The sequence below is a fragment of the Trichomonas vaginalis genome, chromosome IV (assembly GCF_026262505.1).
Source record: "Trichomonas vaginalis G3 chromosome IV, whole genome shotgun sequence".
In the NCBI taxonomy this organism is placed as follows: domain Eukaryota; phylum Parabasalia; order Trichomonadida; family Trichomonadidae; genus Trichomonas; species Trichomonas vaginalis.
In genome coordinates this window covers 13,469,300-13,481,927 of record NC_067206.1, presented here as the reverse complement: position 1 = coordinate 13,481,927, position 12,628 = coordinate 13,469,300, and the positions used below count along the sequence as shown (strand labels likewise).

At 32.6% G+C, this 12,628-nt stretch overlaps 3 protein-coding genes across 3 annotated transcripts; 1 reads left to right on the top strand and 2 right to left on the bottom strand.

Moving 5' to 3' along the window:
- Positions 1-307: 307 nt before the first annotated feature.
- Positions 308-1,089, bottom strand: TVAGG3_0084840 (protein domain specific binding; the record flags this gene model as incomplete). The annotated part of the gene is made up of 1 exon (XM_001302409.2): positions 358-1,077. The coding sequence occupies one exon, from the start codon at positions 1,075-1,077 to the stop codon at positions 358-360; it is 720 nt and encodes a 239-aa protein (XP_001302410.1).
- Positions 1,090-1,176: 87 nt separating this feature from the next.
- On the bottom strand, positions 1,177-2,553 carry TVAGG3_0084830 (spectrin binding; the record flags this gene model as incomplete). Its single annotated transcript, XM_001302408.2, has 1 exon — positions 1,708-2,493. The coding sequence occupies one exon, from the start codon at positions 2,491-2,493 to the stop codon at positions 1,708-1,710; it is 786 nt and encodes a 261-aa protein (XP_001302409.1).
- A 4,132-nt stretch (positions 2,554-6,685) lies between these two features.
- Positions 6,686-6,952, top strand: TVAGG3_0084820 (uncharacterized protein; the record flags this gene model as incomplete). Its single annotated transcript, XM_051222203.1, has 1 exon — positions 6,686-6,952. One exon carries the CDS (start codon positions 6,686-6,688, stop codon positions 6,950-6,952), a length of 267 nt encoding a protein of 88 aa, XP_051107189.1.
- Between the last annotated feature and the right edge of the window lie 5,676 nt (positions 6,953-12,628).

The window sequence follows — 12,628 nt, the reverse complement described above, 5'->3', positions numbered from 1 at the left end:
TGTTTCACCTTAGTTGAAAGAAATTTCGATTTATTTGGTTGGATCTCCATTAATATCTATTGATTAGAGCTAGAGTTGATAGGCAGTTCATTTATAAAAAGTGATAGCTTTATAGTGTGGAAAAATATTCTTGTTCCTCACTTAATCTTTTAATGAATATTTATAAAAATGTGAATTTTATTGTATTTATGATACACTTTTTCATATTAATAGGGAGATAATCTCGTGAAACAGAGTTTTTAAGTTACTCTTACCATGATTACCAATTCATGAATATAGTGAATCAAAAACGGAATATATGATTAAATAAATAATACCAATAAATTTTACTCATAAAAAATCAACTAAAAAAATGAACTAATTACCAGGATTATTCCAAATTGCAAGGTTTTCAGATATAAGGTTAAGAATCATTGTAGCATTGTTAAATGATGATTCGCTATTCTCTTCTACGAGTGGAGAGCTTTCATTGTAAGTGCGCTGTGATAATTCGATTGCTTCCTCTTTCTTATCGAGAATTTCATAGAGGAAGACGGAGTAATTTAAGAGCAAGCCAAGATAGGATGGCTTGTAAGGTGGAATATCATTCTTTGCAATTTCGATTGCAGAATTGTAGCATTGGTTAGCTTTTTCAGCGACAGTATTCTTTTCATCATCATCGTCAATGAATTCACAAACATAACGATAATAATTTGCCTTGAGACCTTCATAAAAAACGCGAGCTTCAGAAGTAGTAGCAGCAGGGATAAGAGAATCGTCAACAAGCTGTACTAAATCATTGCATATAGCTTCGAGCTCTTTAAACATTTGTTGCTTGAATTCTAAAAGTTGGTTAAGACGATTTGGATATTGCCCATCATTTTGTTGCTCCTGTATGTACGCCTTAATCTCACGAAGTCCTTTTCTTGTTTGGTTAATGGAGTTCTTGTATGCAACTGATAAGAGATTTCTTTCATCATCGTTAAGATCTGGATTTAATTCGATTACTCGCTTCATGAGAGTAATCATTTCCTCAGGAAGATTGGTTTGATCAAGGATTTGAGCTGTATAAATGGCAATATCGCGTTCAGAGCTCATTGTGTATGATTTTACTTTACAACTATTCAAATTCAAACGCCGATTGATGAGCTTTGGAGTAAGATATACATTCTTAAGAATAACTCCACATGCTAATTGTTTCATTTGGATTTGGCTATTTCGTTGTTATGGAATTGATCAAATTTATCAATACATATTAAATTACTATGATTCATGCATTCGATAGGGTGTATATTCTAATTTTCCTTTCCCGCCTTCTTATTCTTTATGGCATAAATTGTTGCAAAATAATTACTGTCTAAACATGAATGTCAACATTAATATACTCATGTATAGCTTGGTGAATTTACCCAGCATATAAGCCTGTTGCATTTTGAATTATCCTGATGTTCTTAGATTCTTAGCTGAAATCAGGATACATTTGTTTTAAAATATGGTTGTATGTGCTCATTGCAGCACTTTTCACTATACAATTGATAATTAGCTTTCTTATGTTTTAATAATTTTTTGCAAATATAATAATCATGATGGCATAATACAGAGCATATTAATATTCTAATAGGTCAGATCATAAATATTTGGTTTTCATTAAATGATATGATGACAAAAATTTTTATTTTAAAACAATACAGAGATAAACTGTTTCATAACAACAATAAATGAAAAATATCATTCCTTGTTTACAGCACGCTCGATATCTGCAATCCTCTTGGATAATGATTTGATTCTTTCTTCAACTGCTCCTGGATCCGCAGCCGGTTCAATTTTAGCCTCTTCTTCCTTATTAGCTAAGATTTGATGATATTCTTTCATAATTACTTCTAAATCTAGTGGAGTTTCTTTAATTATTTCTAAAAACAATGAATTTTGCTTTGAATTTGCAATATCTATTGGTGTAACACCAGCATTATTTTTGATTTCTGGATCGGCAGAAAAAGCAAGTAAAGTACGGATGATATTTGGTTGATGAAGTAGTGCAGCAAAATGAAATGTAGAATTTCCAACTAAATTTTGACTATTTGGATTAGCTCCACTAATGAGCAAGTAATCAACTAATTCTAATGAATTTGTAGAAACAGCAAGATGAAGAAGTGTTGTTCCAAGGTTTGTAGTTGCTTCGAGTTGCTCGGTATCGTATTCTATAATATATCGTACAATTGAGGGTTGATTTGTAGCAACAGCGTAGTGAATTGGTTTCCAACCATTAACTTCTAAGTCGATTTTAGCTTTTAATTCGATTAATTTTATAACAACATCTAATTTCCTGCATAATATGGCATATACTAATGGCGTTGGATATCTTGGAATTAAAACTCCATTTAATAATTCTTTATTTGGTACTTCAAACTTATGTACTATAATATCATCGACATTAGCTGATGTTAGGCCTAAAGCTTCAATTCCTTTGGGATCATTAGTTTTGATACATTGAATCAAAGATGCTTCAAAATTCATTTTATAATCAAACAAAGTAAATAAATTTATAAAGTTAAAATATAATGAGGTGCATATATATTTTTCCAAAATTCCATATTCTGCAAAAATATAAAATTTCCAGTAGTATATATGACGGGTTGTGTGACTTTTTTTGTAAACGTAAGAATTCATACAATATTGAACGATTTTGTATCATTTATTTTAACATATGAAGTAAAAAATGTATGAGTCTTAAGGTTTTGAATTTACGTTGAAAATAATTCAATGAATTACAAATGAGTTCAAATTGAGTTTAAGACATTTGGCGTTCCACTCTCGGCGCAAGCATATGATACACATTAATAATTTAATTGTTGGCGGAATAATGCAAAAATATCCTAATGTCATTGAAGAAAAGTTCATTCTCATCAGATTGAAGTTTCGCCATATGGAATTTCATAGCGTTTCATCGGTGTGTAACCCCATACATACTCCCCAATTGATGTAACTTGCAACTCAGATTTTATTGATTTCCAAGCTTTGTTTTATAAAAAGCATAGTCACTTATTGATGATAAGTATTTCGGGAGAATAATCGATTAATAGGACAATAACCAAATGCATAAGATTCTAATATAATTAATTCTGAATCAGATAGATTAATTATATGCATACGTAGGGGATTATCGCCTTCCTTTAACTCCGTCATTGATAATCATATTTAAAATGACATCAAGGCATGAGTGTTGGAAATTGTGCGTTTCATGACTCCATGCCTCATATCACACTACCCCAGTGAACAGGTTACACGTATATATGACTATGAATACGGCATACACTAGCTTTGATGGTTTTATTATTCCAGATAGTGTAAGATCCATTGGCCCAATATGCATTTGCTTGGATGTTCATTTGATGAAATTAGAAGTTCCAGAAGGTACTTTTCAACTTCTATGCTGTCAAGTGCATTTCGTGATACATGCATTAAAAATATATTAAATCTTCCATCACATTATACAATCATCAACTCTTATTGCTTTTATAATGCATCGTTGCCCTCTTAGTAATATATCAGATTCTGTTAACTATATTGGATCATAATTGCTTTGATTGTAGCAATATTCCTTGCGATTAACAATTCCTATTTAGTAATACAATATTTATACATAATACCTTCGGCAAATAGCATGTTTGCGTCAAATTCAGCTTTCAAATTCTATCACAAGTATCGATAGCTATACATTTTATAAACGCAATCTGTATAGAAAGCATCGAACTCCCGAAACACTTGAATCAATTTGGACCAATACTGTTTCCAATATACGAACATTCAAAACAATTACAATACCAATCAAAGGTACAAACAATTTCATTGCAATTTTCCAAAATTCATGTGCTCGAAACAATAAATCTTCCAAGTGGGATTGATGTACATCGAAAGCCTATGCATTTATAATTCTTCTTCTGAAAAATGCAGAATGCCCAGCAGGTCTTGTATATATTAATGAATTAATGCATTTTATAATACATGCCCTCTCTTATTTAATCTTAAAGAAAACTTTTAACAACATTTATATTCATATCATTACATTCTAGTAACATTTCAAAATAACATTTCCTCATTGCATTAGAAATATTAATTCATATTGCAGTTTCAGAATACATCAATTCCAAAACATCAACAATTCCCCGAGGGTTTAACAAATCTTGATGAGTCATGCATTCTGCAATAGCATAATTTTTCTTCATGGATCTTCATCCCTTCAGCTTCAAACAATTGGGGAGCAATGCATTTCAGAATTGTTCATCTAAGAGCCTGTTTGCTTTGAAAGGAAGGAATAAAAACAACAATACTGATTACGCCTTTTACAATAGTAAGCATCACAAAAATACAAGCATCCCATCATTCTGTTCAAGTTATTGGAAGCTACTCATTCTATAATCGCTCCTATTCAAGTCTCTTATTTTCGCAGAAACTTGAATAGTGCATTGATTGGACAGTATTGTTTTGCGTTCCTTAAACTGGTAACATTAATTCCAAACGGAACCGAATATCATTGTCAGCATTCATTCGCGAGGAGTTAAACAAGTAATATTACTCTTCCTAACTTTCTTTAGTTAAGCGTTGGAAATTGGTCATTCACAGATGGCCATTCTCAGATGAATTAGTTAATTCCGAAGAACACTTAATATTATAAGAGAGTATTCTTTTTGCATCCAGAATATGCAAAAAGATTGATTTATGCTCTATACAATAATGAGTATGAGAGAGTTGGCTTTCATGTCATGCAATTTAAATGAGAACATCATTTAATCCCAAAACAATACATTTGGTCGATCATAAATGCTTTCGAAGATTGTACTGGTTGACTTATGTTTCAATATCAGTCAGAAAAGTCATGAATCAACTATGGAGTGTTTACTAATTGGTTACCCCAATAAGAAACATTACAAACAAATGATGATTAATAAGTTTTGAAGGTTTTTGCCAATTCTTCAAGTATCTAATATGTCACAATTGTTCAATTTTGGACTTCATGACAATGCGATTATCATGACTAGAATAATCTCAATCCAATTATTAATATTTCATATGTAATGTGTTGCTTACAGAATCTCCAAAAGTTTCTGTCATCACAAACCATTAAACCTACACTTCAATAGAAGGAATCTTCAAATTGTTTCTTTCATCATAATAAGCCAGTATACAAAACAAATTATGCAATAACTGGCGCGTTCTAATGTATTTTGCCAGGGTAAAGACGAAGAAATTAATATCAGATATAAATATTTTTACTATTTAGCGGTTTTTTAAATAATCTATAACTATGTTCCCTTTATCAGATTATTATATAAAATCACATTTATACCTCTATATTCTAGCTTTTAATATTGTTTTCGGCTTAATTATGAAGATTTCATCAATTCATTGAAAGTTTACACTGATGAATTAATATTTTATAGTTCTCTTTTGCAACTGTACAGAAACAAACACAATATCTTTATGATAAGTAGTTTTTATTTATTTTTTTATTCAATTGAACCATTTTTACATTAAATTTGCCAATTTTAATATTTGAAAATAACTTTTTTGGGGAATAACAGTGTGTTAATACGTAATGTTGTAACTTAAACAGATTAGTGGATAGAGAATGCGAATATTTTGCATTAGAGATTGATGCATTTCCTCAAATTAATTTTTTGGAACAGCAGAACATTGAGTGGAATCAAATGTAAACAAATAATTTAAATGTTTCATTAATTCCAATCTTATCTATAACACTTCTTTGTGAGTTAATGATTCTCTATCCACTTCATTATAATAAAAACTATCCTTTTTAACCTGCTAAATTTAACATATAGCTTTACACCGAGACATGAAGTTTATATAAAAATTTATGGAATTAACTGGAATTTTGGGCAAATTTTGTAAAAACCATATACCATACAAGAACGCAAAATTATTAGCGCACATTAACGAAAATTCTCATTCAATTTTTGCAATTGGGGTATTAACGTCTTTATTTATAATAATTGCTATATGTTTTATTTTCCAGCTTTTACTAAGAGCAACTGGTTCCTGTAGCAACGGATATTCGAAGAAATAGTAATATACATTTGCAGTAATTTGATTTCGATACTGACGTTTAATGAGGTTAACAACAAACGGATACATTTTTCCCCTTCAAAAAATAAGAAAAAATCGACATATTTTTTAATAATAAAACACCATCCCAGGGTCGTCAGTCAAGAATCAAGCAAAAAATTTATTCAAAGATTTTTGAAGTTAATAATTTAACTCGAAATTGTCACGAGCATAAGAGAAATTAGCGCGTGGCTATGATATAATTAATTTTGATTTTAAATGTCAATTCAATTTTGCAAATTTAACCGAAATTTTCCTCACAAATCAATTCAACGAAACATTCAAGATTGAAGATTGGTTAATATATAAACTTATCATTATAGACAATAATTTTCAAAATACTTTTTTTTCCAGAATTTAATAAGTTTACCAAACAAAAATGATTATATTTCCATTAACAGTATTTTATGATGCCATAAATCTATTTTTTTTTTTCATAAAACCGCATTATGGTAAAACATACGGAAAACGACATACTTGTAATTTCGTTGATGAAGAATTTAGTTCATGTGTGAATGCAGTTTCAAATTAAATTCAAATAAAAAATTCAGATAAACGCGAAACGGCTTTTCTCAAATAGTCACAAATGCTAAAATCCTACGGGTTTGCCACTTTAATGACTCTAATCTGGTTCCAAGTTGATGATACCGAATCTGAAACAGATGAGTCTTGGCCATTTATAGTGGGTGTTAATTCAATCAGAAGACCTGAGCAAATAGCAGCTTGCTTTCTCGTCCGCAAACACCTTTCAATTTTTCCATCAACAAATTACAAATCCATAAATAGAAACAAGGATGAGAATGTTTGCCATGCACCATCCAGAGAGCAGATTCCGAGCCCTGAAGTTATTTAGCTTTTAAGGCTTTTATTGAAGAACGCGAATTCAATTTCAGTTTTTTGAAATGCAGAATCTATCAAATCGTATGTTTTTCCCAAAATATATATGTTTTGTATGAATTGAATACAAAATTTAAATATTATCAAATTTTATTTATTTTTATTTGATATTATTAAATTTTTTCTATCAATCTAATATTTATTTTTCAAATAAAATTTACTTCTGCTATGATTTTAACTTTTCTTTTCTTTTTATTTTGTTTTAATGTTTCATTTTTTTCTTGAATTTTGCACATACTGAATCGTGTAAACACACAAACATCAACTATGATCGAAAATTTCATCTCAAATTCTGAGAGAGCGATTAGTAAACTCTAACTGGTTTTTCTAGAATTCTTTTAATTACATCATATTTTGTTGTTTGATAGCAAAATCAAATGGATGAGTTGATTTTGTAATCTGAAAAAAATGAAATAATCGTCCGGCGTTATCAATTCAAAATTTGACAGCTGTGGAGAACGATTTGTACCTAAATCTGGGAGCTCCTAGGTACAAATTTGCATATGGCAATTTGAAATAGATAGAGACTTTAGCCCCCACAGATTTCTATAAATTGTTTAATATTAATCATACACATAGATTAGATCGATAACTTTTTAAGATCGAAATATTCAATATCGAGAAGAAAAATCGAAAAAAAATGGTCATAATAAAACTAATACAGAGAACTAACCAATTTATATAGATGTCCATAGAATTCCTGCAGATACACAGCTCAGTCGAGAATTTTTGGAAATGATGTTTATACTTCTCAATTATGCAGACAAATACAAAATTATCGCAATATGGAACACACAATTGAAGTTTCACCGTGCCGAATTATACGTCGAATATGTTGGAAAATTGAACTTCACGAAAATAACGCAGAAAAAACTCCTTCCATCACCCAAGATGCGTTTAATCTACTGAGGTAATCAGTTAACAGCGATTATTACTCGAACTACTAAAAGTACGATTAAAAAAGTAAAAAAACGATTTGAAGGTTCAGAATATCTTTTCTGATCAGATATAATAACGCATTAAATCAGCGCATACTACTTAGTGGAAGAAATTCAGTCCACCACATGCTCTCAATCTGCATAAAGTCGTATTCAGATTTTCCTTCTTGCGCATGGCATCGCTCGCCAAATCTCTTGAGCTAATACTCCAAATGCCAGAGATTACGAAAGAGAAGAATGCACAATGGATAAGCAGAAAAGGATGAACTTGAGACTGGAAATTAACAAGATTCTTGGAAGAGAAGAGATATTGAACAGTAGATTTGCTGCAGCAAATATAACTCAGACTTTTGATAGTGATAGGCAGTAGTCTTCTACTACGATGATAACGCTTCAAAGAGAATGATTCAAATTTCAAGAAAGACGGAACAGAGAGAAAGCTTGTTTGGTGCGCAGATATATCACTGTTTAGAAGAGAGATCATGACAAACCCAAAGAATTCCAGATCTCGCGTCTGTTGAACGCGAAGAAAAAGATGATGACAACGTTAATCATCCAGCTGTCAAAGTTAAATCAAAGCCAAAAGAAAGAAAACAAAGCGGTAGTAATTATATCCATTACGGTAACCCCATAAAAAAATCAAGGAACAAACTCCAATCGAAGTCTACGAAGATGTGCCAGTAGAGAACGTCAGCGAAAGATGGAATAATTGTTCCGATGGAATAATTAACTTTGATAGCGATGGAAATGCTTATATACGCAATTATTGAACCAAATAATGAAATTCAAACGGAGATAAAATGCTTTTTGAATCGAGAAAGCCAGTTAAAGCTGATAATTACCGGAAGTTAGTTCAATTCCAAAGATAGAGTGGAAAAGAACAATTTCTGTGAAAAAAAGAATTGATTACGCCAAATAAGTTGGAGGAATTTACAACTTTACAGATCACGAAGAGACCTGAGTGAAGCATTTACAACAAATAATGGAATTGTTATCAGTCCTTCCATCAAAATAGATGAAAAATAAATTCTCCATGTCATCGAAATGATCAGCAAGTAATATGATCCTAAAGTCTAAAGAATTGTTGATATGAACGATTTAGTTTATTCGTGCAAAACAGTCATTCAAAATCCAGATTTATTTGTTGAAAAAAGAAAGGAAAGAAGGCTCCAAAGAAAATCAGAAACATGTACAATCCATGTCAGTACGACAGAAAGAATGAACAGCAGGAGAAGATGAATTTGTCGAAACAAAAGAATTAATGTCGCTGATTCTATATGATTAATTCAGATGGAGTCCATGATATATGTAGATAACACGGAGCCCTCATTCAAAGAGGCCTAAACATTATTGCAAGTGTAAAATTTGATAACTGAAAACAATCGAAGGATACATAACGTGGAAAAAACCCTTCTAAGAGGCAGTGCAGAAAAGAGCAAAAACTTGTTAAATCGCTGACTATCCATTACTAATGCAGTTGTTAGAGTAAGAAATGCAACCTCACTCCGTTCATAATAGTCTGACATTGGCGAACGACTTGATCAGAGGAGGGACATCGGATGGGATCCGCAAGAGAAAGTATTACAATCCGTTTTCATTGAAGCTTAATGATGCGGCCGATAAAACATCAAATTGTCAATCGACAATTGTTACAAATTCTTACTTTTGAATTAGTCTTCCTGACAGACGCAACTGCTTCAAGATCAAAGTAGCTATGTTATAAAGCATACTGATGAGAAAGAAGCATATTGCGAGAATAACTTCTATGACAAGAGTACATTCATGTGTGAAAGAACAGACAACCACAGGTTACAGCGAAGTAATATAAGAATCTATGAGGGGATCGAGAAATGTTTGGAGGCAAAAAATTGCACCGTTTGGCTACAATTCGCTAATACATCCGACTGATCGTTCCAACATACCCCTAACATAGTGTTTAAAAGGAAGCTAAAACTTTCATAGCACAAATCTCGCACCGACCTCATATGTTGTGAGTGCAACCATTTGAGCTCACTTTCCATCTGGCAATGTAAGAATGATGATAAAGGGATAATTATAGTGGGCCAAAAGATAGCGTACTGCGAACCTACACCCCACTTTGCACTTGACATGAAGGATTCATGAACGATGAGAAAGTATTCTCTACTAAAAGAGTAAAATAGAGAAAATGTCGTTAAACGCGCAGATATATACATAAGGCAAAGATGGCTTCACAAGCTAACCGTAAGGATTGGGTGATGATAATCCCAAGGATAAGGCAATGATATACTGAACATTCTTTGATGTTTGAATATTCATGCTGATTTCGAGGAGAGCGAAAACTTCACTAAAATCCCAATACTAGCCAAGTACATGCATGAGAACAGAAGAAAAAAAGGAGTTTGAGTAAGAAGAAGAGCCTCGTCAGACTTAAAAGGACAATAAACTAATTTGTTACCAAAAGACGAACAAAACTTTTCACTTTAGCAAAACCAATTGTTCCAACAAGGTTCTAGTAAAAAAGTAACAGTTCAAGGAGTTGGTTGTTCGATACCAACCTGAATCCGCCAAAAGAACTCCAATGAGTTGTGCAAGAACTTCAGATGCTTAAACAAACTTCCATGAGAAATCCATCGATCAATTGTTATTGGAGGACATCTGAGGTTAGGTCAGAAGGTTTTATATGAACAGGTTGCTTCGACGATGTTTATGAGATAACAGGAGGTTTTCAGAAGATAAGAGACTCACTTGAATTTCCACGAACTGGTCCGATTGGATGCACAGTTTGACTCTTATGAAAAGATCTACTATGTGACTTAGACGCTGCGTCATGAGGTTCGGTCCAATATATTCAACTGGAAATTCCAACGAAGACGGTGAGTCCAGGAGGACTATCAGTTTGGAAAGCATACACAACTTATGATATTAGGAAAGCTCGAACCCAAACTTCAATGACACTCAAATTGCTTATGAATTCGACATGGGGATTATTCTTAAGAACACCTGCAGAGATGAGAGTCATTATGAGAGGTCGACACTTTGCTGTATAAAGGTTTTCTCACCTTTTGTTTGAAATACGAGAGATTTACCGAATGGGGGGGTGAAGTGGCTTAGTAACCACATTAAAACCTATTGTCGAACATTGGTCTACCCTCAGTTTCGCAAGGCAGTCCTGACAACTACAACAAATTCTTCTCCGAAGTCTAAATCCAAGTGTGGTTTAATATGAGAACATCGATGCCTATGACGAAACGAAGAAGGAATATCAACAAACATCATTGAAGATGCGGTTTAGTCGGTGAGGAGGATGAAGAGATATAGATATTTGAAGCTAGGATAAGGTATTTTCCGAGTTCATGTCATCTCCAAGGCGTAAGTACTGGGGCATACTTGAAAGACGGCACAGGAAATAAAAACATTGCATGAAATAAAACAATTGCATGAAGTAAACATTGCATACCATTTTTAAAACATTTTTTAAAAAACAGTATATTTCATTATATTAAATGTTTCAAGGTTGAAAAAACAAAGAACAAAAGTAGCAGAGTACAAAACCGTTTTAGACTATATCTTTACAAATGAACTGGTAAGGTTGGACTATTTCGATGAAGAAATTTTATTCTCGAAATTGTCTTTCATATACAACTACGGAAAAGTGCTGAAAACAAGCATGAAAAATGATAATGTTAGGAGGAGAAAATAGAGAGGGTTAAATAGGTCTACCCCGTTTTCTAACCTCATTTCTACCCCGTTGAATTTTCATGATTTCCCTTGAAGACAGCAAAAAAAGTTTAGTTAAAATGAAGATGTTTACTGAACTGGTTGGATGTCGCCCTTCCAGACAGGTATGTAGAACGGCTGACGCAGAGAAAGTGGAACAGTGCTCTGAATTTGTATAATTTCGTGGAATTGGACCTCTCTCTGTTATGGAAGTTTGTAGTCTGGGCGCTTTGCAAAGAACTTTGAAGAAGAGCTTCTTCTTCATAATCCTTTATGTTCGTCTACAGGAGTGTTTTCTGGTATTTGAATTTGTGAATTCCAGTGTTCAATTTCGAATTTTCAGCGCACCCTCTCCAGACAACAGAAGCCCGAGGGTTGGCTTTGTCCTTGCCCAAGTACTGCTTAACAACTTCATTTATCTCTATAAGGGTAAATTGCCTTCCTTAATGCTCGACGCTCGTCCATTGCTACTGTTTTCAAGAACTAGTCTGTACTTTTTCAGAACTATGTACTGTTTTCTAGAAACTAGTCTTGTTAGCTTTTTCAGTACAATACTTGTACTGTTTCGAACTAGTCTTGGTACTTTTTCAGAACAATACTTTATGTTTCAGAAGCAATACTTGTACTTTTCAAGAACAAGACTTGTACTTTTCAGAACAAATTTCGCCGTAAAAGCTCTCAATCTGTGAGAAAAATTTTCTGTTTTCTGCAGAACAAGACTTGTACTTTTTCAGAACAATACTTGTACTTTTTCAGAAAATACTTGCAACTGTTTCAGAAAATACTTGTACTTTTTCAGAACAATACTTGCACTGCTTCAGAACAGATACTTGTCTGTTTTCAGAGACAAACTGTACTGTTTCAAAGAACAATGTCCCGACGTACCACCAAAAAATATATTTTAGGGTAAGAAGGGTATATCTACCCTCTTTCTACCCTCATTTCTACCCTCGTAGAAACACACAAAACTCTTGAACTTTGTATAAAAAAGAGGC